This window comes from Alosa pseudoharengus, unplaced genomic scaffold (assembly GCF_046254945.1).
Source record: "Alosa pseudoharengus isolate Yale_2024_CS ecotype anadromous, Long Island Sound unplaced genomic scaffold, YU_APseudo_1.1 YU_APseudo_1.1_scf_7, whole genome shotgun sequence".
Lineage (NCBI taxonomy): Eukaryota > Metazoa > Chordata > Actinopteri > Clupeiformes > Clupeidae > Alosa > Alosa pseudoharengus.
Genome location: NW_027468859.1, coordinates 18,657,115 through 18,681,165, shown reverse-complemented (window position 1 = coordinate 18,681,165; position 24,051 = coordinate 18,657,115). Strand labels below are relative to the sequence as shown.

The window sequence follows — 24,051 nt, the reverse complement described above, 5'->3', positions numbered from 1 at the left end:
CTCGCTGCTTACAGAAACACAACAGATACTGTTAATCACTGGAGATTGAAGCCATTTGTCCCCTAAGAGCCGTGGCAATACAAGCCAGGACTAGCACTGGCAGTTCAACTCACAGCACTCATGTTGTTATCAAAGCTATAGCATGGAGGTTAGGCCATCAGGGAGACAGCAGAGTCAGTCTCGGCAAACAAAAACGCTTAATAGCGTGCAAGGCGTGGTGTTGCACGACATGATTTTTTTTTTTTTTTGTAAATCCTAATGCAGCTGTGGCCTGTGAGGGTAGGCAAACAGGATGGGGGTGAGGAGGAAGTAGAATGAGGTGGGGCGGGACTAAAGCTATTATTAAAAAGGAGATACTGTCACTCCACTGGTTTACTCAGTGTCAATCATGCGCAAGCATGTGTTAGCTGTCCCTCCACAGCCCTTCTGGAACTCTTCAGTAATAAGAACTGAAGTTCTGGGACACTTCAGTAATACCAGTACAGTCTGCAATGGGCTTGGTGATTATATATGTCTAAATGCATGAGGAATTAGCAGTGGCTTCAGAGCAGCAAACTAACCTAGTTGAAAGGATGTTTGGCAATTACAGAGATGTTAATTGAGTTTATTAACCAGTGGAGTGATGAAGGTACCTGCGTGAACTTGGAGATTTAGAGCCCTTTGTCCGCTTGTCTAGAAATGGCATATTTATTACAACTTTGGTCAGGCTTTTAACGACATCTACAGTCATAACACAAATATATATCTCCTCTAGACATCTGCACAATGTACGGTTACAACGGTGTTTTATAAACTAATAATAAAGATTAAGTTTATGCACTCTTAGACAAGGGTTGGAATTAAAACGTCAATGAATGATATTACGGAGTGTGCATTATTGCCTCTGTGCATTATTAAAATGTATGAACACTTATATGTATAACTAGATGTACCGCAGAGCGGTACAAAATATGACCGCCGCCCAGTCCAGCACATTTTTTCCACAAAAAGAAATCACGCTGAAAGGCCTATATGATTCTAACTGTCTCACTAAATTGCATTATCCACACTCAATTCTCACTGATATCTGCTAGACAACAAGTACCAAAAAATTATTAGTTCATAGATTTCACATGTAAAATTAATTTTATACAACCCCACCTCCATCTTGCCTGTTCATAATTCTGAGAAATTCTTGAATTGTGTGCATGTGTGCATGTACATGTTTATGTTATGCGTGTGTGTGTGTGTGTGTGTGTGTGTGTGTGTGTGTGTGTGTGTGTGTGTGTGTGTGTGTGTGTGCGTGCTTGTGTGTGTGCCTGCGTATGTGCCTGTGCATGCAAGCGTACATATGTCTACTGTGTGAGTATGTGTCATACGTATGATTACTGTGAATGTATGTGTGTGTGTGTGTGTGTGTATCTGTTTGTGCACATGTGTGCACATGAAATGGGTTAACATGACCCCTGGAGGCAAACATACGGAAAAAAATGGTCATCCTAGGCCCTACAGTTCTCAAGATATTCACAGAGAACTGTTTCTGCCCTACCCTCCTTTCGGGGGGTCCAGTCCAGCGGGGGGGCTACAGATCAAAACGAAAAATTACGGTTCCATGCTATCCATGTGGGGGTACATGCCCACCAAGTTTTATGTACCCCGGTCTTTCAGTGTCCCGGGAATCCTTGTTGGTGTACGTCACTAAATGTACACATAAATTATTTTATTGTAAGGCCCCCCATGAACGAAAGTACACAAAACTTGGCATGCATTCGGAGGGTGTCATAATGATCCTACACTTTTAATTTCGTGCAGTTTTGACCTTGTCAGCCAGAGATATTGTGATGAAAACACCTAATTTTTTGCTTTTTAATTTTTAACTAGGTGGCGCTATACATGAAATAAGTGGTAATGGGATGGGTTGACATGCCCCCTTAAGACCAACATACATAAAAAAGGTGGACCTCCTAGGCCCTACGGTTATCGAGATATTCACAGAAAACTGTCTCCGGCCACCTACAGGCCAGTTGGTGTATAGTAACATAAATTAATTTATTGTGTGGCCCCCCATGAACGGAATTCCACGAAACTTGGCGTGCATACAGAGGGTGTCATAATGATCCTACACTTCCAATTTTGTACAGTTTTGACTTTGTTAGGTCACAGATACCTTCAATTACAACACCTCATTTTTACTTTTTTGTGTTTAACTAGGTGGCGCTATACATGAAATGAGTGGTTATGGAATGGGTTGACATGGCCCCTTGAGATCAACATACAAAAAAAAAATGGTCCTCCTAAACCCTACGGTTTTCGAGATATTCACAGAAAACTGTGTCTGCCCTACCCTCCTTTCGGGGGGTCCAGTCCAGCGGGGGGGCTACAGATCAAAACGAAAAACGATGGTTCCATGCTATCCATGTGGGGTTACATGCCCACCAAGTTTCGTGTACCCCGGTCTTTCAGTGTCCCGGGAATCATTGACAGAAATTTGGGCATGCGAAAAAAAAAAAAAAAATAAATAAAAAAAAAAAATCTGACTAAACCTATATGACCGCCGCTTCGCTGCGCGGCGGTCATAATAACACTCTAATAACACAGTTCCTGAAACCATACTCATTTATACTAATTATACACATAAGAATGTAAGACAGTGGTTTGCGTTTACAATTTATATTTGTTTTTTACAATATTGGGAGTACAGTATGAATATGCTCACGAATAAAGCAGAACACCACAAAGCTTGACTGTTGAACACAGGTTAATGGGTGCGTGTTTAACAAGAGCTCAACACATCAATCAGACAGCCATCACCACAGCATTTAATCAGCCAGACCATCAGCATCCCGTTCCCCTCCCCCATTCACAACTCATCACTGTGACAGACAGCAAATTATTGTGCTACTCACTCGCAGGGGCAGACACATTGACGTCTTTTTCTAAAAAATAAAAATAAATAAAAGAAGAAGTAGGGTGTTCACACATGTGCATCAAGTGGGCATGTTATCTTGCCCCAAAATGGAGGATTGCACACAGTAAAATGACAGTGAGGGCACTAGTCAGAGTGATGCTTGTAATCATGTAATGGCATGATGAGAAAGTATCCCCATAGTACAGCCAAATATACAGTGCGTACACACCACAGAAGGATAATGATTTCACAACAGCTACTGCCTTTTCAGACTCATAACCAGATATATGAGTAATGCACGCTGACTTATGGCCTACTCATAACCAGACATATGAGTAATGCATGCTGACTTATGGCCTACTCATAACCAGACATAGAGGTAATGCATTTCCCTCCCTTTTTTAAGTGATGGGTTTTGGGATTATGAACACACACATTGCACAGTATGCAAATGTAATAGTGCAATTATATGTTACTGTATGATTGCTAAACCTATGGAACTGTAAAAATGACACTGCAGTGCGGTGGTAGTGTAGTGGCTAAGGAGCTGAGTTAGCATGCAGTAGCCTGAAAAGTTGTGGGTTCAATTCCCCGGCTTCCACCGCTGTGCCCTTGAGAAAGACAGTTGAGTTGCTCTGGGGACAATGTAATTCCTTGTAATATAATATGTAAGTCACTTTGGACAACAGTGTCTTCTAAATGAATAAATGTAAATGTAAAAACCGTGCACACAATGGGCAAGGGGAACTTTTCAAGAGGGACATTTCGGGGCGCCTTACATACCTGATGCCTCCTTAGCCTCTGTCTTTGCCTCTGTGTCAGATTTACCTGTTGGAGAGAGGGTGAGACACATAACAGGTCTGTCACATCACCTGGAGCCTGCAATATGCTTTCTGTCTTGCCTGTCGTCACATTAACGCACCCTGACACCTCTGTGATTGCACTTTCACTGTGCCCAGGAGACTCTGCTAATCAGGTTAGAGAAATGAGTGATTTCATTTTCCACGTGTTGTGAATACTTTGGAGGGCATGGGTTCTTGCACATTAATGCGAGAGCGAGAGAGAGAGAGAGAGAGAGAGAGAGAGAGAGAGAGAGAGAGAGAGAGAATCTCAGGATTACATATCTGAAATTGATTCACCCCTGTCTGAGGGTAGCGAAATTCCACATGGCCTTTATTTAAAAGTTGCGCTACTTGACAGATCCAATTTCCCTTTGTCATTCGCTGGCAAGACATTAATGAGAAAGAGATGACAATGTTTTTCAGTTATCTAATCATCACCGCAATATAATACTAGTTATGAGCTAAAATAGGGAAAGTTTTCATTACATCCTTTTAAGAACTTTTAGGCCATCAGTACATTGGTGTTTTTCTCACTACAATTGTGACAGCGTTATTCACTACATTGGCTCTCTCCTCTTATGCATGTTCCTGTTTAAACATTTCTCATGATGACAGCACAACAAGTGTTTTTGTGCAAAAGTTGACAAATGTGTCAAGCATGCGACGGGAATAAAAGAAGCCAGTAGCGATAGATAAATAAATAAAGCAATGTGCACACTATTAGATCCATTATCACATCTCATTTGTGTCTCGTTTGTTCCGACAAGTGGCCAGTGCAGCATTAGCATCCGTGATGAATGGTGGTCATTTAGTCGACCTCTTTTGGCAGGCTCCAGGCTCTTTCTTAGCAAAGTGCTTTTCTTCTGCGCTAAAATGGCACCAACAGAATACAAAGGAGAGCCCCGACGTTAACACTCCCATTCAAGAGCCTCTTCAAGGCCGTGCTAAGTTGGCTGTGGCTGTGTGTGTGTGTGTGTGCGTGTGTGTGTGTGTGTGTGTGTGTGTGTGTGTGTGTATGTGTGTGTGTGTGTGTGTGTGTGTGTGTGTGTGTGTGTGTGTGTGTGAATGGCCAAACAGACCTATGTGTCCGCACCATTTGAGGAAACAGACACCGCTTGCCCTGTTAGGTTGTCTCGGCTGTCTGGACTTTTACAAGGTGTGAGCGAGGCAACGGAGGGTGAAATGTCCAGTTCTTGATTTTGTGTCAGTCCGTCAGTTGCTTGTCATTTCCACTCACCACGGTTACCGTTCGACCAGTGTGAGGTATGCACCACACAGATAGACCGATCTAAAAGAAAATGCCCTTTGGCCCCTGTTTGATCCCCCTATACACACTATCCCATTATAAAAGTAATTGCAGGCAAAGACTGATCAAATATGAAAGCCAAACACCAACAAATGACTAAGTGCTCTGCCAGAGCCTTATTGACTGATCAGACTCCTCGTCCAGGGGTCATTAATTCAATTGAGCCATTTGTTTTAGGAATATTGATTACAAGTCAGTCCCCGTCCACCCTATTGATATAAACACATTACACACAGCCAATACAGGGTTGCCAGGTTTCCCTCTTCCTCTTCCTCCCTCTCTCTCTCTCTCTTTCTCCCACTCAACTAGCTCACTTCATTATCGGCAAGCTCCTTCTGCTAGACTTTGTGATGGTGCATTGGGAAATGGTGCCTGGCATCTTATCAAAAAGCGGACCACCTTACTTTGCCAGAGAGGACATTAGAGACAATTAGATCACCACTGGATGGGTGGCTCTCCCCGTCTTCTGACTAAATCCACAAAACTTTGATGAAGATTGTCATGCTATTTTTAGTCAACAAGAACTGATAGAGTCAGCCTTCTAAAAGTCCTTAAAGATCGCGCTAAGTTAACACAATCAAAGGGCTTCTGTCCCGTTCAGTTGGGATTGTTAATTGCAACTGACACATCACAGCGTACGGTACACAGACTACTGCGTCGACCGCCGCCGTACACTATGCATTGATCTTACTGTGCCGGGTACACTGCACGAGCGGTTGTCGGACAAGTCCGTAATGTATTCTCCTCATTGTCCTCAGCGACGCACGCAGTGTAAAATGTCAGCGTGATAAAATGGAAATGGCGGCCGAGTGTAATCACTCACTCTCAGCGGTGGGCCGCTCCTCCTTCACTTTGTCTTCTTCGTGGTTGTAGACATGGAGGGGGGGGAGAGAGATAGAGAGAGAGAGAGAGAGAGAGAGAGAGAGAGACTGGTTAAACAGGCAGGCATCTATAATTGGGCAATGAAAACTGACTTTAACAAATGGCATAGAGTAATAAAGTAATCGCCTATCCCCGCTCCTGTGGTGTTGTAAGAATAGCACAAAACTGTGAATGTTATAAATGTCAGAGCCAGAGACACCATGCTCAGGGAACACCGATTAAACTTAGCAATCGGGTTCCGCACAAATGACATTATGATTCAGTTAGCCTCTACTTGCACTATCCACCACAAGAGCGAAATAAGCTTCTTATAAACATGTCATATTTTAACATTAGTCACCATCACAGTAGACGTCCAATGACATGACAGTGTCAATACTATTATTGGTCATTTTCCTCACAGTTCTCTGTCCCCCACCATAATATCCCATATCACACTGTCACAGTATAAGGCCCATGTGTAGCATAACATAAATGTGATCATAATGCTGATGTGTTCTATACGGGGAAGGGCAGTTCAGTAAGCGAACAGAAGCAAGGGCTGTAACGGCCGGCCACCAGCGTTGCTCTCTACAGCCAGAAATTCTCTGAGGTGGCGTGTCAGCACAACCACACACACGCACGGAACCAGACGTTACTTCCCCAGGCAATTTCCATGGCAACACGCTGGTCATTTCCTGAAGCTCCTCACCATCCAGGAAAGCAGACGCAGCTGAAACACTGAGCCCTATGACACAGCCGTATATAATGCATCAGACCAGAGCAGCCATGAGCCGCGTCTGCGTGAATGTTCTAGAAACTAGTCAGCAGGATTTTCAGACCTCAGAGAAAGGGAGGCAAGATAACCATCACCTTTATTCTTAACCAGGAAACCTTTGCTTTCTACCATGCCTCTCACCTTAAGTATGCCCTATGATCGGTTACCTAGAAGAGAAAACTGCTGGAAAATCATCTGAACCCAATAAAAAAATCAGAATAGAGAAGTGGAAACATGAACCTGAGAAGCATTAATTAAAAGTAGTAACTGATGAATTACTTAGGTCTATGTAAGTAAACTGTTTTTCCCAACATTACATTCATTATTTCTGTCCACCCTACAATCATTAACGCTGTTGCTTTGACAGGACACCGTAGTATTAATGGAACATGACTTAATGGCAGGCTTGTCTCTGCGGCTGTTGCCACGGTAATGTGTGGGTAGATAGCAGACATAATGGCGGAGTCCAACGCAACAAAGGAGCAAAGGACAAATCCAACAGGGGGCACTGCAAAATCTGCCTCCAGCATGGTCAGCCTACTGATGATTGAGTTCAAATGCAGTGCCAATAGAAGTACCTAGATTGCTAGTAAATGTATTTGCAATGACATTTCAATTTATTAGATTCAAGTGAAAAACACTCCTGTTTGGACAGTTTTGTGGAACTGACGTTGGTTTTCCAAATGTGATCATGCCAAATTGATTATTACGGTTGAATGACTTACATGCAATTGGGGGCCTTTAGCATGTCATTTGGTAATTGGCTATTCAGAATGGCATGCAATATAGCTTTAGAAAAGGTTTAAAACACAAATGTGTCTGTCTCCATTAGCCTTGTGTGATTTGTTACAGGTAGAAATGTGTGTGTGTGTGTGTGTGTGTGTGTGTGTGTGTGTGTGTGTGTGTGTGTGTGTGTGTGTGTGTGTGTCTGTGTGTGTGTGTGTCTGCGTATGAACAGAGAGAAAGAAAGAAAGAAAGAGAGAGATTAAGAACAGAGAGAAAGAAAAAAAGAAAGAAAGAAAGATAAAAAAAGTAAATGTCTATGTTGACTCTATACTTCAAACAATACCCTACAGTGTTTGCTAATGTTGACCCCTCACTCTGCATCCTCTGGCACCTTTGTACTCTCCGAGTGCCAAAGACACACAGAGGACAAAAACAGCGCTGTTCTTTTGCAAACGGCCGCCAGGTCCATGATGTCCTACTGAGGTATGACACACACCACCCCGAAACGCTCACGCGGTCTCTGTGTGCTAAAGTATGGAGCGAAATGGCCTTCTGTCTCTGATGAAGTGCTAAGCAGTATATAGGACACGGCTAGAGGGTTTCGTCGTGAGCTTCTTAACAGCTGACCCTGATACAGCCCTCAATATTCACAGAGTGCCATCTCCTTGATAATGACTCGCCCAGACATTTTTATATTAGCCCCTGCCGAAGAGTCTATATAATTTGTGCCCGTGTGTGTGTGTGTGTGTGTGTGTATGTGTGTGTGTGTGTCAGGGTGGGTCTTAAGGTCCTTAACCACTTTGGGTGTGTATGTACGGGAATGTGAGTGCCAATGTTCTGTGGACACGCGTGTGTTATGTAAGCTTTTTTCCCATGAGACATGAGGGAGTGTTGCGAGTCACACTGACCTTTTTTGTCCACAGATTTGACTTTTGGTTTGGCTGTGAGGGGGACACAAAAAGAGCGTGAGTCACAATGTGTTGTTTTCCTGGCTGTAACCTATTGTGGTGCTCTGTTTGTGTAAATCATGACAGAGCTAGGAAAGGACAATAAAATTGTACCTTATTAGTGCTCAATGGACTTTTTACAGTGACTGCATGCAACATAAACAAGCATACTAACATATAGGCATCACATCATATGCAGTATACTGTATGGTCATGAACTTATTCATGTATTTCATCCACCCATCCAACCATCTGTTCATCTATCTATCCATCCATCCATCCATCCATCCATCCATCCATAATGATACAGAAGCATTTGCCAGGAAGCAGCATCTGATACCTGGCTCCTTTGTTTTGGCCTTCTTCACACCAACTCCTGGAATGAAGAGCACATTAAAATGAGGTAAGCCCAGAACCACACTCCCCCAATGAAGGAGTTGTCATTGATATGCTGGAGTCCAGAGGGAACTAACGGCCTGCAGAATCCAGCCTGACTGGACATGGGTAAACGAGAAAGACCAGCATTCTCACCTCTCTGCACTGGAAACAGACCAAGCTTCTCTTTGGGAGCAGCTTCTGAAACAGGAAATGGGAACTAAAGTCAGGCATGTGAGATGCATTAAAACATAGCTCCATTCCATCCAAAGAAGCCCTAATTTACAATATATATTTACCTATTCACACAGTAAATTATATATTATATAATATTGTTATGTATGGTTGCAGTGTAGTGTACCTTACTTATCTACTCATGCATACCATATGTACACATGTCTTTTTGTCTGTCTATACATACAGCTCTGGAAAAAAATGATGATGATCTATCTCATATATAGAATAGATACAGCTCTGGAAAAGATTAAGAGACCACTGCACATTTTTCTAATGTCATCCCACAGTTGCTGAGTTGGATGACATCAGTGTTGACGGTCATATTCCAAATTATGAGACCACTGCATATTTGAATAATATGACGTCAACTTATTCATATTTCACTCAGCAACCGTAGGATGATATCAGAAAAATGTGCAGTTCGTCTCTTAATCTTTTCCAGAGCTGTATCTATTCTATAGAAAGTATGAGAGAGATAATCATGAGGAGGGACAGCAAGTGAGCAAGAAAGATGGACAGACTGATGAATCATTATGTATTCCATTCTGCATGATCACTGGGTATGAACTGGGAGCAAGTCTTTGCTCTGTGAGATTTTGTGAGGTTGAGACAGGAGCCTTAAAAGGGGTTAAGAGAGAAAAGACAGGAGTGTTCTGGAGGTTTAATACCTTCTTTCTTCACTGGCTTCTTTTTGGCAGGCGCAGGCTCTGAGGGGGGAGGGGGGGCAGAGGGTGAACCAGCAGGAGAAATCAAGACCAAATATGAGTCACTGAGATGTAGGCTACATTTGCATTACAAGACAAAAAAGCTGAATGAAATAAAATGACAAAAAAACAAAAACCTTAATATGCATAAAGTATGTACATGTTTGGCATGACATAACATGCTCTGACAGCATATGGCAGACAGCATTAGGAAATTGGTGACATCATTTTTGTGACCACAGCAATGAAATCTTTGCCCTTGTGAGTTATGCTCCTGAATGTTGAATAAAGCCTGAGATCTCTGAGTCTCTGCTCCCGACTGCGCTATCATAATTGTGTAACACTGCAAAATCTCCACGAGTCAGCACAAATACCCGTTTTAATTATACACCACCTTTTTTAACAGCTGCAGACTTGGCCTTGTCTTTGGACACCTCGGGTGCTGCAAGAACAGAGAGATGAAGGCAATTACATGCCAGAATTTCTTACCAGCAACTGAGACTTCCTTTTTACCACTGCCTTTGTGTATCACTATCAGGATCTTTCAATCCAACAGGAGAGCTGTCCATTATACTCTTCCTCAGAGCCTGTTGGAGCCCTACATGTTACTACTAATAACACCGGAGAACCTCGTTACTGGAAACCTTCAATATCCAGCGGTCTCTGAAGCATCTTTTTACATTTTATGTGACTATATAATTTGCATTCATTCATTTATTCATTTCTGCATTTATTTAGCAGGTGCTTTTATCCACAGAATGGAACAGAACAGGATGGGCTTCCGTCTACCAGGGCTCAGTGGGAATCACATGACCTTGTGTTGTTAGCTCAATGTCGCAGTTAGCCAAGCTACAGGAATTTCACAAGAACCAGGTGTGTGATTAGGTAGCAACTGAATATAAAGGTTGGCCCGTGGGGAAATGGTACAGTAAGCTCAACCTACACTCTCTAGATCAAAGGAGAACTCACACAAACGGCATGTTAATACACAACACTACAAGCATATAAATGGACTCACACATGTGCTATGTTTTTTGCTAAATAGAAAGCACCAGATTGTTAAGAGGTTCTTCTGTTGACCCTGTTCAGACATACACACTAACACACCAAATATATATATATATTTTCCACACCTTGCTTAGATGTGTTAGATATATTAGTTACCCATTTTACCTCTTTTAGCAACTTTCTTAGTTTTCCCTTTGGCATCCACAGTTTCTGCAGTGGTGCAAAAATGTAGGGAAAAATTGAGCTCCCTACTATTTTTCAAGTGCATCTACACACTCATGGTAGCATGACTAGACAGCAAAAATTACCTTTCTTTTTGGCCTTCTCTTTCAGGTCTTCTAGCTCTGAGATAGGGAGGAAAAACATTACCAATAACAACACTGTTGTGAAAATGGGATTTTGAAAATTAGTTTTTACTGTATATCTGCTTTGGCTTACCGCTCCTAACAATGCAAACTTCGTCCACATCCCCCTTGGCTGCAGGCTCTGAGAAATGTCAAATTGGCAGCATTAGACAATGTCTAATATGATTTATTAATGCTGAACATATGCCACTGAGAATAACGAGGATGTCACGGTTCAGGTGAATTAGCATGTTAACAAGTGACACTTTAACCTTATTTCCGAGCAGGAGACGTATCATGCATTAAAGTGATCGCTATGCAGCGCAGTATTTACCTTTCTTCTCTTCTGTCTTCTCTTTTTCAGCTGCTTCTGATCGGGAAGAAGCAATTGTGAAATGACAGTGAAGCTAATTATCACAAAAATGCATTCTGTTCTGTTGCACAATGTACTCAGTGCAGAGTACATTGTGCAATCAGAGGAAATGAACGTGCGCCCTTCTTTGTTGCAGCTTGCTTTTGTTCATTCACAAATCGTCATGTTTTTATCCAACTTACATAGTTAATGATTGTTCAACGAACATCAGAAATGTCCTGTCACTCCCTATTTAAATGTTGATGTTCCACAAGAAATAGGGCCTGATCAGTTTAAACAGATGGGGCTGAATAAAATACTAATGAAGGAACTACCTGGTTCGGTAGGAGCCGGATGTACTGGTGGAGCAGTTGGATACACTGTCGTTAGAACTGGAACCTGGGGAACTGACAAAGAACATTACATGTTTTTTTATTACTTTAATACATTGTCATCTTTTCAGAAAATTGTTTAAAGGCACATCTTGAGGGGGTCAAGCAGCAAAGCAAAGTAGCCGAAGACATGGCTGTCTTTGCCCCTGCTTTAGTGGATAGAATCTGAATCAGGGTCATGCAAATTCATCCATCCATCATGTGTTTTTTCCTACTTTCCCAGGTTATGTAAAATGCAGGCCGAGTGGTCAAAGTGAGATAAAATCCCAGCCTAATTGCACATCAGAGGCAGCGTCCATGCCTCGCCCCCAAAGTGAAGAAGAAGTTCAGCAATGAATAATTAAGTGATCAAATGCACACTGATCCAGACTCTTATCAACCCAAGCAGGGGAAAAAGTGACCTCTAAGCGATACATCAGGAGGGAGAGATCAAAAAGCAGAGAAAAATAAATCTAGGTCTCATACTTTCTTTAGAGGGAAGAGTGCATCTGAAAAATAATGGCTGGGGTTCCAATTTACCCCTTGAATGCAGAGGGGGCAAAAAAGCTTAAAGGAGAAGTCAATATTCCTCAACCGAGGGTCTATTTTTAGATGATAACATGTTCACATTTTCGTTACAGACAAAAATCCAGACTAGTTATCATCTAATCAAAACTAAACTAGTCTACATTTTTGTTTGGGATCAAAAGGACATTGTTTTTGTCTCAAACGAAAATGTATAACATCTTTTTTTATCATATAAAAATAGACCCTTGAAGAAAACAAACTTCTCCTTTAACATGGGCTGTTTCCCAGTGCGTGAAGACATGGTAGCACAGGGCACACTGTGAGAGTGTTAAGCTGTGAGTCAGTTTGCTTGGATCTATACAGGGACAAAGCAGCAGTAGCCTGTTGTCTAGTATTGTGAATACTAGTGATTAAGGACCCCACTTCAACTGTGTGTGATTTCACACTCATATGAAATACCTGGGCCCACTTCCGGTGGTTTTGGATTGTCTGTGACTATATGATGCACTGCAAGATAAATGATAGTCACGGTGTGTTAACCTTGCGTGAACAAAAGTGAGACTGGTGAAATTTACAAAAAGGTGCAGTCAGTGATTGCGCAGGAAGTCGCGTTTGTTTATGTTTATATTTATATTTACATTTTTTAGCAGACGCTTTTGTCCAAAACAAAGTACATTATATTTTAACCGAGGACTAAATGAAACACACCAATAGGTCACCCCTCCCTTCACTATTTCAGAGAAACTCCACGCAGGGTTTCGTTTTTGTTTGGGGGACAGGCTAACGGAATGGGCTGCTAGCAGTCATGAGGAGATGATTGCTGAATGTGACAAAAATTATGTTATGGGCTTGAAAACGCCCACGATCGCTGACTGCACCTTTAATTTATTGTATTCATCTAAACAATACAAATAGGGGTCAGCTGGGTGGTGGTAGCGTAGTGGCTAAGGAGCTGGGCTAGCATGCAGTAGCCTGAAATGTTGTGGGTTCAATTCCCAGCGTCCACCGCTGTGCCCTTGAGCAAGGCACTTAACCCTGAGTTGCTCTAGGGACAATGGCCCTTATAATATGACTGACATGTAAGTTACTTTGAATAAAAGAAACTGCTAAATTAATAAATATAATTGAAGCCTGAATAATCACATAACAGCTATATACTGTATTTAGGAACTAATGTATATTCATAGGCAACAGCATTGGGGTTTAAACTATTTTAGTGTTTGTCCTATATATAATACTTCAAAGCAAACCCCAGAAGCACCCCATCCACCCATGGTTGGCTGTGCTGGTTAAATAGAGTACTCCTAAAATAGATGACCAGTTGTTATACTCACCATACCAGCCTGGAGGCGAGGGGCAGTAGACTGGTGTTGGTCGGCATGGAACACCTGTCAATCACATAGATTTGTCAGGCATTTTGCCCCCATCATGAACTCAATCTTACTAACAAGGTTAACATTTAATTTAATTCAGTTTTAGTTCGCCCATCGGAGTATTTGATTTACAGTGTTGATTACAAGCATGTTTGGTTTGGTAGCTGGCCATGGTCCTGAAATGCCTATTGTGAAGATTGTCTGTGAGCAATGTACACTGACACCTCCGATGAAAAAGGGGTGAGGTTAGCACTAAGCTACAAGTAAAAAGAAGGGGGATGGGGAGTTGGTGGGATATTCTGCTATGCTGGAGTGTGTGGCATGATGGACAGAAAAGAAGGGTTTAAATCTCCAAAAAAGTGGAAGTAGAGTAAGCGGCAGTTGACATTTCAATGAGCTCAGGTCTGAAAACATCATTCAAAGCATTGTTACCTTTTGACTCCAAGAGGAGGTTACCTCAACTCCTGCAACAGATCCAATACATTAACATTGATTCTGCTGCTCGATAGTTACACTCTCCCTGTGGATGCCTGACAGACAGCTCACTCAGTCATGCTGAACATGCTGTGTTTTCAGCAGAAATTCTATACTTAATGTCTCATGGCTGGCCTCTGTTAATGAGTTTACCACAGTAATCTCATGTACAGTACTTCAAAGTATTATTCCTTGAATAACATTCCTTGAGCCTCCCTGGTAAAAGTTGTACCTTCAGTCGGAGACAGAGCCACTTCTTCAGTTTTCTCTGTGGAGGTGAAAAGTGAAGAAAAAACATGTATATTGAGAAGAAATTGCATTTCAAAGCGGGTAGTGTAGCACTCTGCAGTCAAACTGCATGCTAGACAGTAATTCTGAAGGCTTCAGACAGAAAGAAGAGACGCTACACATACCGTCCTTGGAGGGTACCACAACTTCTTTCTTGGGCTTGGATTCTGTGGAATAGTTTCTCACCATGAATTTGTGTTCTATTTTGGTTTCAGAGAACCTGCTCCCTCACACCTCCCTCACATCTTCCATGTAATAAAGTATCACTCTACCCAGAACTGATGATTCAGAGGTCAAAGGTTGTGATTGTTTTACTCATAACACAGAAATACTGGCAGTCAGACTATATGTGGATTCTGAGGAGGACTTATTCCAACTTTCTGAGGCAATATCACATTAACATTTTTGAGCAACTTTGACTAATAATTTGACTAATAATTTGAATAATAATTTCTCATCATTATTGCTATAGTAACATTGCACTTATAATAATCACAGCCATATCAATCAAATATAAATCACTACAAGTTAAGATGATGCTTTATCGTGAAAAAAGTTAACTGTAACTATACAGCAATATCAGTGAGTGTAAATGTTGATGTTTTAGCAAGTATTTACTCTTATAATGGTAATATAATTGTAACTAATTCTCAATGTTTTTCTTGTATATATCAACAGAAAATAGAACATTAAATTCACATTTATTATGTCAGATTCACAAGCTTGAGTTCCACATTTGCCTTATTGACAACAGAAAAGTGGGTTTGGCATAAGCTCCTTGTGTGTTGTTATTTCTGAAAAAATAAAGGATTTCCGTAATCTGGATTTTCTTCACATGATTCACACTTAATTGTGGCGATGTACAGATTCTTATGGCTGTCATGAATAACCATAAGTCTTTGATATGTTGGTGAAATGTCTGAATAGAGATTAAATTAGAATTTCAATGTGCAATCAGTAAAATTGTGATTAAGGACAAAATGTGAGGGATCTTTCAGCCACTTTAAACGCCAAGGTAGTGTTTATTTTGCTTATTAATATGCCCCAGTTAAAATCAATGTGTTATTGATCAGTGGATCTAAAGGTTAAGGTTCTTGGAAAGGCTGGTTTGCTTGCTGTAAGGCAGTGAATTAGAACTACTTTGTTTGGTTAGGGGAAATAAAAAGGTTTTGTGTAATACCATCTTTGAAGTCGTCCCTTTGTGGATTAAGTGTTACATTCTTTAGAGCCTCAATCACTGAAAAGAAACATCATATTTTGGGACTTTTATAACAAAATTCCTTTTCAGCTTTACAGCTTCTTTAATACAATACTGTAATATAAACTAAGAGACAATTTGGTCATGGTATCAGAGCATTTTGGATTGCTCTCTCAATTCACAAAAGTTATTAAAACCTAGGGAAGTCCCACAGAGAGAAATAACTCGTAACTCGAAAATGACAAATAATCAGCAAAGCTCAACAATTCAACACAAGCACAATAGAAACAAACCTAAGACCCAACATACCTTTCTTTTTCTGTTTCTTCTGGTCTGCCTTTTTGGGAGCATCAGCATCTAAGAATAGGAACAAGGTAACTTATCAACTTTGATGATAACATCAAACATCTTATGAGTCTTGTTAAAGTTGACCTTGCATGTGTTTTGTTTACATATTAAGGTAGAAATGCAGTCAGAATTTCTGTCTTGAGAGTACCTTTCTTTATGGATATGCTGGCTTTCTTTGGAACGTCTGTTTCTACAACAAAACAATGTATGACTGTGATGCTTTTGAAGTATTAGTATCTAGCGTGAGCCTTGCCAATTTAACTAACTACTGAAAGCTGAAGCACTAAAGCTTAAACAAAATTCACAGATCCTCTTAATATCAAAATGAGTGTGGGTATATTTTTTAAAACATTTACTTCAGTCATATAAAAATACAGATTTGTTTTTTGTCAGATTGTAGTATTAGTATCTAGTATGAGCCTAGATGTTCTGACTACTGAAAGCTGAAGCATTTGAAGCTTAAACAAAATTCACAGATCCTCTTAATATCAAAATGAGTGTGGGTATCTTTCAAAAAAATGAACTTAAGTAATTTAAAAATACACAGTTAGGATTTTGTTTTTGTCAGATTGAACCTGTATGACTTCCATGGGAATGAAATGTCCACCATTTTCATTAGCAATCAACATAAGAGGGTTGTGAAGTCCAAGCCAGTGTGATCTTAGTGAGGCTGCAGTGTGTGGCTAAAGGTTGACACTTTGGCGCTAGGCACTGCGATAAGACTGTGAGAGCAGAGTTGTTGCATTGTCATGAAAGAAACATTATCAACATGATCGTCATGATAATCCAACAGCTACAGTTTCCTGTTATCCCACATTCTGGTGATATCCAACTGTGATTAAATGTCAATGGTTAACCCATTCCATCTCCCAGTGATTTCAACAGGAAATCAACAATACTCACTTATTCCTCATAACAAGAAATAAATAAAAATGGAGCCTTGATTAGGTGTGGGTGATGAGTGTGGGGCTCCATACAGAAGTGGTACCACAGCATGATATGATTATTACGTACAACAATAAATATTAAAAATGTAAAAATCCAAGTTGATAAACACATCCAGTATCAACAGTGGCGTGGCAGCAAAGCACGCACACACCGCTGCAAAAGTGAGAATGTCCCTCCCCTCTCCTGGGAACATTCTGCGTGTGAGAGAGAGTGGCTTAGGGTGAGGGCGGGGGTGAATGCTGGGTGATCTCACACAACAAGCAGCGGTTAATTTCAGACTTTAAGCCTTGGCTCAACTACACAGCTTTAAGCCTGAGGTCAACCATAAACAGAGCTGGAGAACATACTCTTTTTGCCAGAGGGAACCTTGGGGGCTGTGAATAAGACAATGTGTAGTTAAATACAGGCAGAATAACCGGAGAATTAAAGTGAAAGTGAAATTAATTAGAGCAGATTGAAGACAATAAACCCTGAAGCAAATAAACAAACAGACATTAATCCACGGCTGGTTGTCATCTTTTTCTTTTGTCAAGTCTTTGTTGCAGCTTACATTTAACCAGCAGGGTGCAGTATTGCATGATGCAAATAAGCATTGTCAGTCATTCAGTGACTACTTAAACTAGCAACACTCAAAAGCTTACAGTGCTCGCTGAGTCTTTATATTTGAAGGTTGAAAATGTCCTGAACTGTCATGGATGATTAATTAATTGCATACTTATTAGGAGAATGCATTTTGATGGGGTTCTGAACCACTAACAGAACGACTATCGTTTATCTTATCTTAACAGTGACTTATTGGGCTTTGATAGCTTTCCTCATTAAAGCTTGTTGCCATTTACAACTACTTGGCAAAGGCTGTACAATCTATACTATAAGTATCAAAGCGAAGCTACTGGTAACTGAAGGCAGAAACACATAAGCTATCATACCCTTCTTATCAACTGACTTCTTTAACTTTCCTTTTTGGCTGTAATATAAGCATGATGTACTACATCAATCATTTGATTGATATTAATAACAGCAACTATATCTATATGCTTAATGCACCACCTATTTCATCTGCACCTGAAAACTGAAATATTGTCATTTATCACATCCAATAGACTTTCTTTCCTAATGCCGACATTTTCTAACATTGCCAATAATGATACTTTACAGATAAACATGACATGCCAATGCAAAACTAGTCTAATTGTTGGCAAAAACACATCATACCCTTTTTATCATCTGACTTTGTCATCTTTTCCTCCTTTTTGACTGTAAAAGGAAGATGCACAAAGTCAAACAATTGACACTAACTACACTTTTACCACACTTTGTGTTGTCCAAGAATATAATCTGTTGCAAAGCCAGCGCTTGATTTGTTTTGATTAGGGTGAAATATGGTAGCTCACTTTTGACCAATATTTTAACAAACTGTCATTTTAAGAGTGTGCACATGCTTAATGCACCTCCAAATTGATCTTCACCATAGAACTGAACTATTGTAATGCACCTCATCTAATATCCACCACTATCCTTATCAAACATTGGACATAGTGATAAGCATGCTGCGTATCAAGTTATATGGCAAAGCTCAACTAGTCTAATTTATAGCAAAAGCACCTTCATACCCTTCTTATCATCGGTCTTTTTCATTTTTTCCTCCTTTTTGGCTGTAAAAGAATGGTGCACAAAGTAATTTAATACAAATCATTTTTTTTCCTGATATTAGTCTGATTTAGCATCTTTTAATGTGCACCAAAGCCAGCAAATAGTGTGACATGACATGTAACAATATATTGTAAGCACTTTACATAAACGGCAAAGCTCTATTAGGAGAATGCATTTTGATGGGGTTCTGAACCACTAACAGAACGACTATCATTTATCTTATCTTAATAGTGACTTATTGGACTTTGATATCTTTCCTCATTAAAGCTTGTTGCCATTTACAACTACTTGGCAAAGGCTGTACAATCTATACTATAAGTATCAAAGTGAAGCTCTACTGGTAACTGAAGGCAGAAACACATAAGCTATCATACCCTTCTTATCAACTGACATCTTTAACTTTCCTTTTTGGCTGTAATATAAGCATGATGTACTACATCAATCATTTGATTGATATTAATAATAGCAAATATATCTGTATGCTTGATGCACCACCTATTTGATCTGCACCTGAAAACTGAAATATTGTAATTTATCACATCCAATAGACTTTCTTTCCTAATGCCGACATTTTCTAACATTGCCTATAATGATACTTTACAGATAAAAATTACATGGCAATGCAAAACTAGTCTAATTGTAGGCAAAAGCAAATCATACCCTTTTTATCACCTGACTTTGTCATCTTTTCCTCCTTTTTGACTGTAAAAGGAAAATGCACAAAGTCAAACAATTGACACTAACTACACTTTTACCATACTTTGTGTTGTCCAAGAATCTAATATGTTGCAAAGTCAGCGCTTGATTTGTTTTGATTGGGGTGAAATATGGTAGCTCATGAGCAATATTTTAACAAACTGTTATTTTAAGAGTGCACATGCTTAATGCACCTCCAAATTGATCTTCACCATAAAACTAAACTATTGTAATGCACCTCATCTAATATCCACCACTATCCTTATCAAACATTGGACATAGTGATAAGCATGCTGCGTATCAAGTCATATGGCAAAGCACAACTAGTCTAATTTATAGCAAAAGCACCTTCATACCCTTCTTATTATCTGTCTTTTTCATTTTTTCCTCCTTTTTGGCTGTAAAAGAATGATGCACAAAGTAATTTAATACAAATCATTTTTTTTCCTGATATTAGTCTGATTTAGCATGTTTTAATGTGCACCAAAGCCAGCAAATAGTGTGACATGACATGTTGTAAACGATATATTGTAAGCACTTTACATAAATGCCAAAGCTCTATTTCTAATTGAAGGCAGGAGCACATGGAGCTATCATACCCTTTTTATCATCGGACCTCTTCAACTTTTCCTCCTTTTTGGCTGTAATAAAAGCATGATGTACTATATCAATTATTTGATGCTAAATTGACTTTCATCATACCTTTTATCATACCAACTAGGCCAAAAGCACTATCATACCCTTCATATCATCTGCCTTTTTAATCTTTTCTTCTTTTTTGGCTGTAAAAGAATGATGCACAATGTCATTTCATTTTCCTGATATTAGTCTGATTTAGCATTTTCTAATGTGCACCAAAGCCAGCAAATAATGTGACATTATATAGGTTTCAACAATATATTGTAAGCACATTACATATTAAAAACGCCAAAGCTCTAATGTTGAAGGCAGAAGCACATGGAGCTATCATACCATTTTTATCATCTGACTTCTTCAACTTTTCCTCCTTTTTGGCTGTAAAAGAATGATGCACAAAGTCATTTCATACCAATTAGCTTCTTCCTAATATTAGTCTGATTTAGCATTTTCTAATGTGCACCGAAGCCAGCAAATAATGTGACATGACATAGGTTGTAAGCAATATACTGTAAGCAAATTGCATATTATAAAGGCAGGAGCACATGGAGCTATCATACCCTTTTTATCATCGGACCTCTTCATCTTTTCCTCCTTTTTGGCTGTAATATACAGTAAGCATGATGTACTATATCAATCATTTGATTCTAACATGACTTTTATCATACCTTGTGCTGTCAGCAAAGTCAGCATTTGATGTGTCATGATAGGGTGGAATATAGTAGCTGACTTTTGATTAGTTTAGTAATGACAATTATTATAGTTACAGTTATAACAGTTATTTTATGCGCTTATGCTTGATGGATCTTCAATGTGATCCTCATCTTAAGAACTATTTAGTTCCAGTATCACATCTAATAGATTGCTTTCTCTCCTCGTGGTATGTCACTGACGTTTGAACACATTGGACGTAATGATATAAGCATATTGCACATAACAATGTGGCAAAGCTTAATTAGTTTACTTGAAGGCAGAAGTGCGTGAAACTATCATACCAGTTTTATCATCTGTATGTTTCATTTTTTCCTCCTTTTTGGCTGTAACAAAATGATGATGCAGTCAAACATTTTATACTTATCACTCTCCAAACACTTCAAACATTTACAGAATTCCTTCAAACTTAAGGATGTTTTGAAAAATGTATGAATACAGATGATTCCTCAATAAAAAAAAAAAGATTTGAAACAAACATTTACAGAATTCCCCTCAATGTGTTTTTAGAGGAGTGGCAATGTACCTTCTTTAGTTGCTTTTCTCTTTTCAAGATGGCCTAGGGACATGTACAAACATTAGACGTACTGCAGATGCTAACGTAATACATTAAACTGTATATCTCAACAGTCTCAACTGTATATCTGTACAAATATGAAGGTCATGTGAATCTATTTCATGACACTTTCATGTGCAATGTAAAGAAGGATGAAATCATATGGAAGGCAAAACAGTTCCATACCATCTCTGTCTTTATCATCTTTCTTGGCAATCTTTTCCTCTTTCTTTGCTGTAGTAATGTAAGACCAATACATTACATATTGTTTTGAAGTGACTGGATATCTAACTTTAGACAATAGCCAACTGCTTCTCTTATCTGTTTATCTGTGTATTTATTGGATTGAGTAAATTCTATTTCAACCCGATATTTAAAATTATATAGTGAAATACCTGGTGGCTTTTTCACTTTCTCGGCCTTACGTTTTTCAGGTCCAGCTGTAAGGTAGAAGTAAGCAATGGTTCAGCATGCACTACACTATCAGATCAGCAACTCAAAATAGGTGCATTGCACTTGCATTTTCTTGGCCACAAGATGGTGGCTTTGAGTCTAAAAAATACATTCAACACACAACAGTTAAGAGCTTCCTTCAGAGTGCTCCGTTAACATTATGACAAATGGACACCAAATGAAGCGTAAATCACAACATAAGCTTAGATAGCTCAGACAGTTCCCCTCTCAACATGGCATATTTCTACCAACAAGAGCATATTCCCTCTATTCGCTTTTCAGCTAATGCAACATTTTGATGTGCTGTCATGGGCCAGTACAAACAGCTTGCAGGGCAGACCTCATTCCGTTAGTGAAAGCTCATTTAATTACACTTGGTCCCTGCGTGACTCATCTCTCTGTGTCCACACTCGTATGCCGGGCCAGCAGGCTCAGCTCTCCACAGACTGCTAAGAACAGAAGAGTCGTGGGTGATCTTACGTTTAATATCCTCGTTCGAGCGTTCTGTCTGATTTGGACTTCACCTTATTTTCACCCGTGCTTAATTTGTATACATGGCCCATCTGTGGAGGTTAATATGCTAAACAGGCTTTGCTTTGTGATATTATAGCAGCATGCATGCACTTCATCTCAGCAACAGAGTATACCTTCAGTCTCCTTAGGCTTAGCCTTAGATTTGGGTTTATCTGTACAGAAGTAAACAAAATGAAACAAACAAAACAAAAACAGAAATGTAATGCATGCCAAATTACAATTCATGACACTGGCTCCATTGGAAAAGATTGTTATGGATTTATAGTGGTCTCTCGCACACAGATCCATCTATTCAAGTTGTCATGTACTGCTTGATAGCTCAATGTTTTGGGAGGTGGCAGAGGGGTATGGGAATAGGGCTATCAGGACAAGGCTGGGGCGTGGGTCACTATAATGGATGTCGCGGTGTCGAGTTGTACACCTTATGCTCTCATTGGTGGTCGTTTGGGACCTCTGGAGAGAAATGCTTTTTTGCCGATCAATAGCAATAAATGTGCACACGCACATCACAGAAAGTCCGAGAATCTCATCTACCATAGCCATCACATCAGTCAATCAGCCAACCAACATCAAATGCAAACGCAGGGAGGCCTCTTGTTTTCATTTTCTTGGTGTCAATTCCAGATAATTTGATAAAAGACCCCTCAGGTAATGCTGAGACAAGTCACGTGCACATGGAGGTAAACACTAAATTATATGCATCTGAATTCTATCTAATCACATTGGTGGGTGTCTGTGTAAGATTGAATCGAGGATATTGAAATTATCATTTTATTGAACAAATAATGTGCACTTATGATGAAAGGCTTTGGCAGGCTCCACATCCGATAGTCATAAATCAGGTGGTTATTGCTGGAATTAATTTCAAAAGTGCTGGCCGTAACTCACAGGCCACAAATATGACAGCTTTATTAGAAATGTGAATTGCTTGAATTTGTTAGAATTAATGTGTCATCGTCTGATTGTGCACTTCCCCATCTTGGGGATGGGAGTCATAGCAACAACAAACCATCCCAGCTAAAAATACCACAACACCGGATCTGGAAAAAGGAAAAACTAGGTATCTTCATGCTGTATCAGTGTAAAAATAATAATGAAAATTGTAGTATAGTGTTCTTCATAATCATAAAGTCATAACAATGTTCACTTGTATTTGAAATGCTTATCAAGCAAGTCCACCTTCAGAATTTACAAAGACACTGTGGGAAGTTTTGAAGTTTGAAACTATTCCACCAATAGATGTTTCTTTCACACTCAATAGAATGCTTAGAAGGTAAACCTCAGATAGACATAAAATATATACAAAGTCTTGTACTGATGAAAAATTAAACGAAAATTCACTTTTATCTTTTGACCCCTAACAAATGTTGAAAGATGGAGATAGACACTCAAGGAATTCTAAATCTTAACTGAATAACTTGAGTCATGGCTTGATTTCACTGGCCTTTAAAGTTTATATCATGATATTGTGAATAGGACTATAAAAAAAGGCTTTCCAAATACTCCCTAAAAGATGCAGACATTTACATAACCATTCAAGAGCCTTTTTATATTCAAAGCACTGCTATGTAATGACCCTGCCAGATCTCCCTTGGCCTCATCCACCTTGCGCCTGTGTGTCTCCCTCTCCAACGCTGTCTGCAGCAGGTGCAGTGAGCTCAGGTGTGCTCAGGTGTGTGTTGGTGATAGAATCCTGGTTGGCATAGGGATAAGAGGCTTGCTCTTCCCATGCAGACTTTGCTCTCCTTCTGTCCTGACATTGCGGTTTTCTGATTGCCTTAAGGCCAACTCCCACTGGCAAAGACACTGCGCGTCTAGTGCGCTCAAGACATAGAACAATGTTCTAAACTTTGGCGTCAACGAATGTCAGATGCAGCCATCTGCTCTGTTAAAAGTAATGGAGTTCTAAACTTTTGC

At 39.8% G+C, this 24,051-nt stretch overlaps 1 protein-coding gene across 2 annotated transcripts in view; it reads right to left on the bottom strand.

The window, feature by feature from the left end:
- Positions 1–24,051, bottom strand: part of trdn (triadin) — a 60,991-nt gene that overhangs the window by 3,370 nt on the left and 33,570 nt on the right. For both annotated transcript variants that reach the window (XM_076272094.1, XM_076272095.1), the window contains 24 exons: positions 20,441–20,482; positions 20,217–20,258; positions 18,509–18,550; positions 18,111–18,152; positions 16,096–16,137; positions 15,909–15,956; positions 15,582–15,638; positions 14,527–14,568; positions 14,346–14,381; positions 13,601–13,654; positions 12,726–12,773; positions 11,703–11,774; positions 11,350–11,385; positions 11,110–11,157; positions 10,980–11,015; positions 10,837–10,881; positions 10,058–10,105; positions 9,628–9,666; positions 8,879–8,923; positions 8,688–8,723; positions 8,309–8,341; positions 5,859–5,894; positions 3,671–3,715; positions 2,886–2,915 (listed from right to left, as the gene is read on the bottom strand). In XM_076272094.1, the coding sequence (XP_076128209.1) occupies positions 2,886–2,915; positions 3,671–3,715; positions 5,859–5,894; positions 8,309–8,341; positions 8,688–8,723; positions 8,879–8,923; positions 9,628–9,666; positions 10,058–10,105; positions 10,837–10,881; positions 10,980–11,015; positions 11,110–11,157; positions 11,350–11,385; positions 11,703–11,774; positions 12,726–12,773; positions 13,601–13,654; positions 14,346–14,381; positions 14,527–14,568; positions 15,582–15,638; positions 15,909–15,956; positions 16,096–16,137; positions 18,111–18,152; positions 18,509–18,550; positions 20,217–20,258; positions 20,441–20,482 (1,044 nt within the window). The remainder of the gene's footprint in view (positions 1–2,885; positions 2,916–3,670; positions 3,716–5,858; positions 5,895–8,308; positions 8,342–8,687; positions 8,724–8,878; positions 8,924–9,627; positions 9,667–10,057; positions 10,106–10,836; positions 10,882–10,979; positions 11,016–11,109; positions 11,158–11,349; positions 11,386–11,702; positions 11,775–12,725; positions 12,774–13,600; positions 13,655–14,345; positions 14,382–14,526; positions 14,569–15,581; positions 15,639–15,908; positions 15,957–16,095; positions 16,138–18,110; positions 18,153–18,508; positions 18,551–20,216; positions 20,259–20,440; positions 20,483–24,051) is intronic.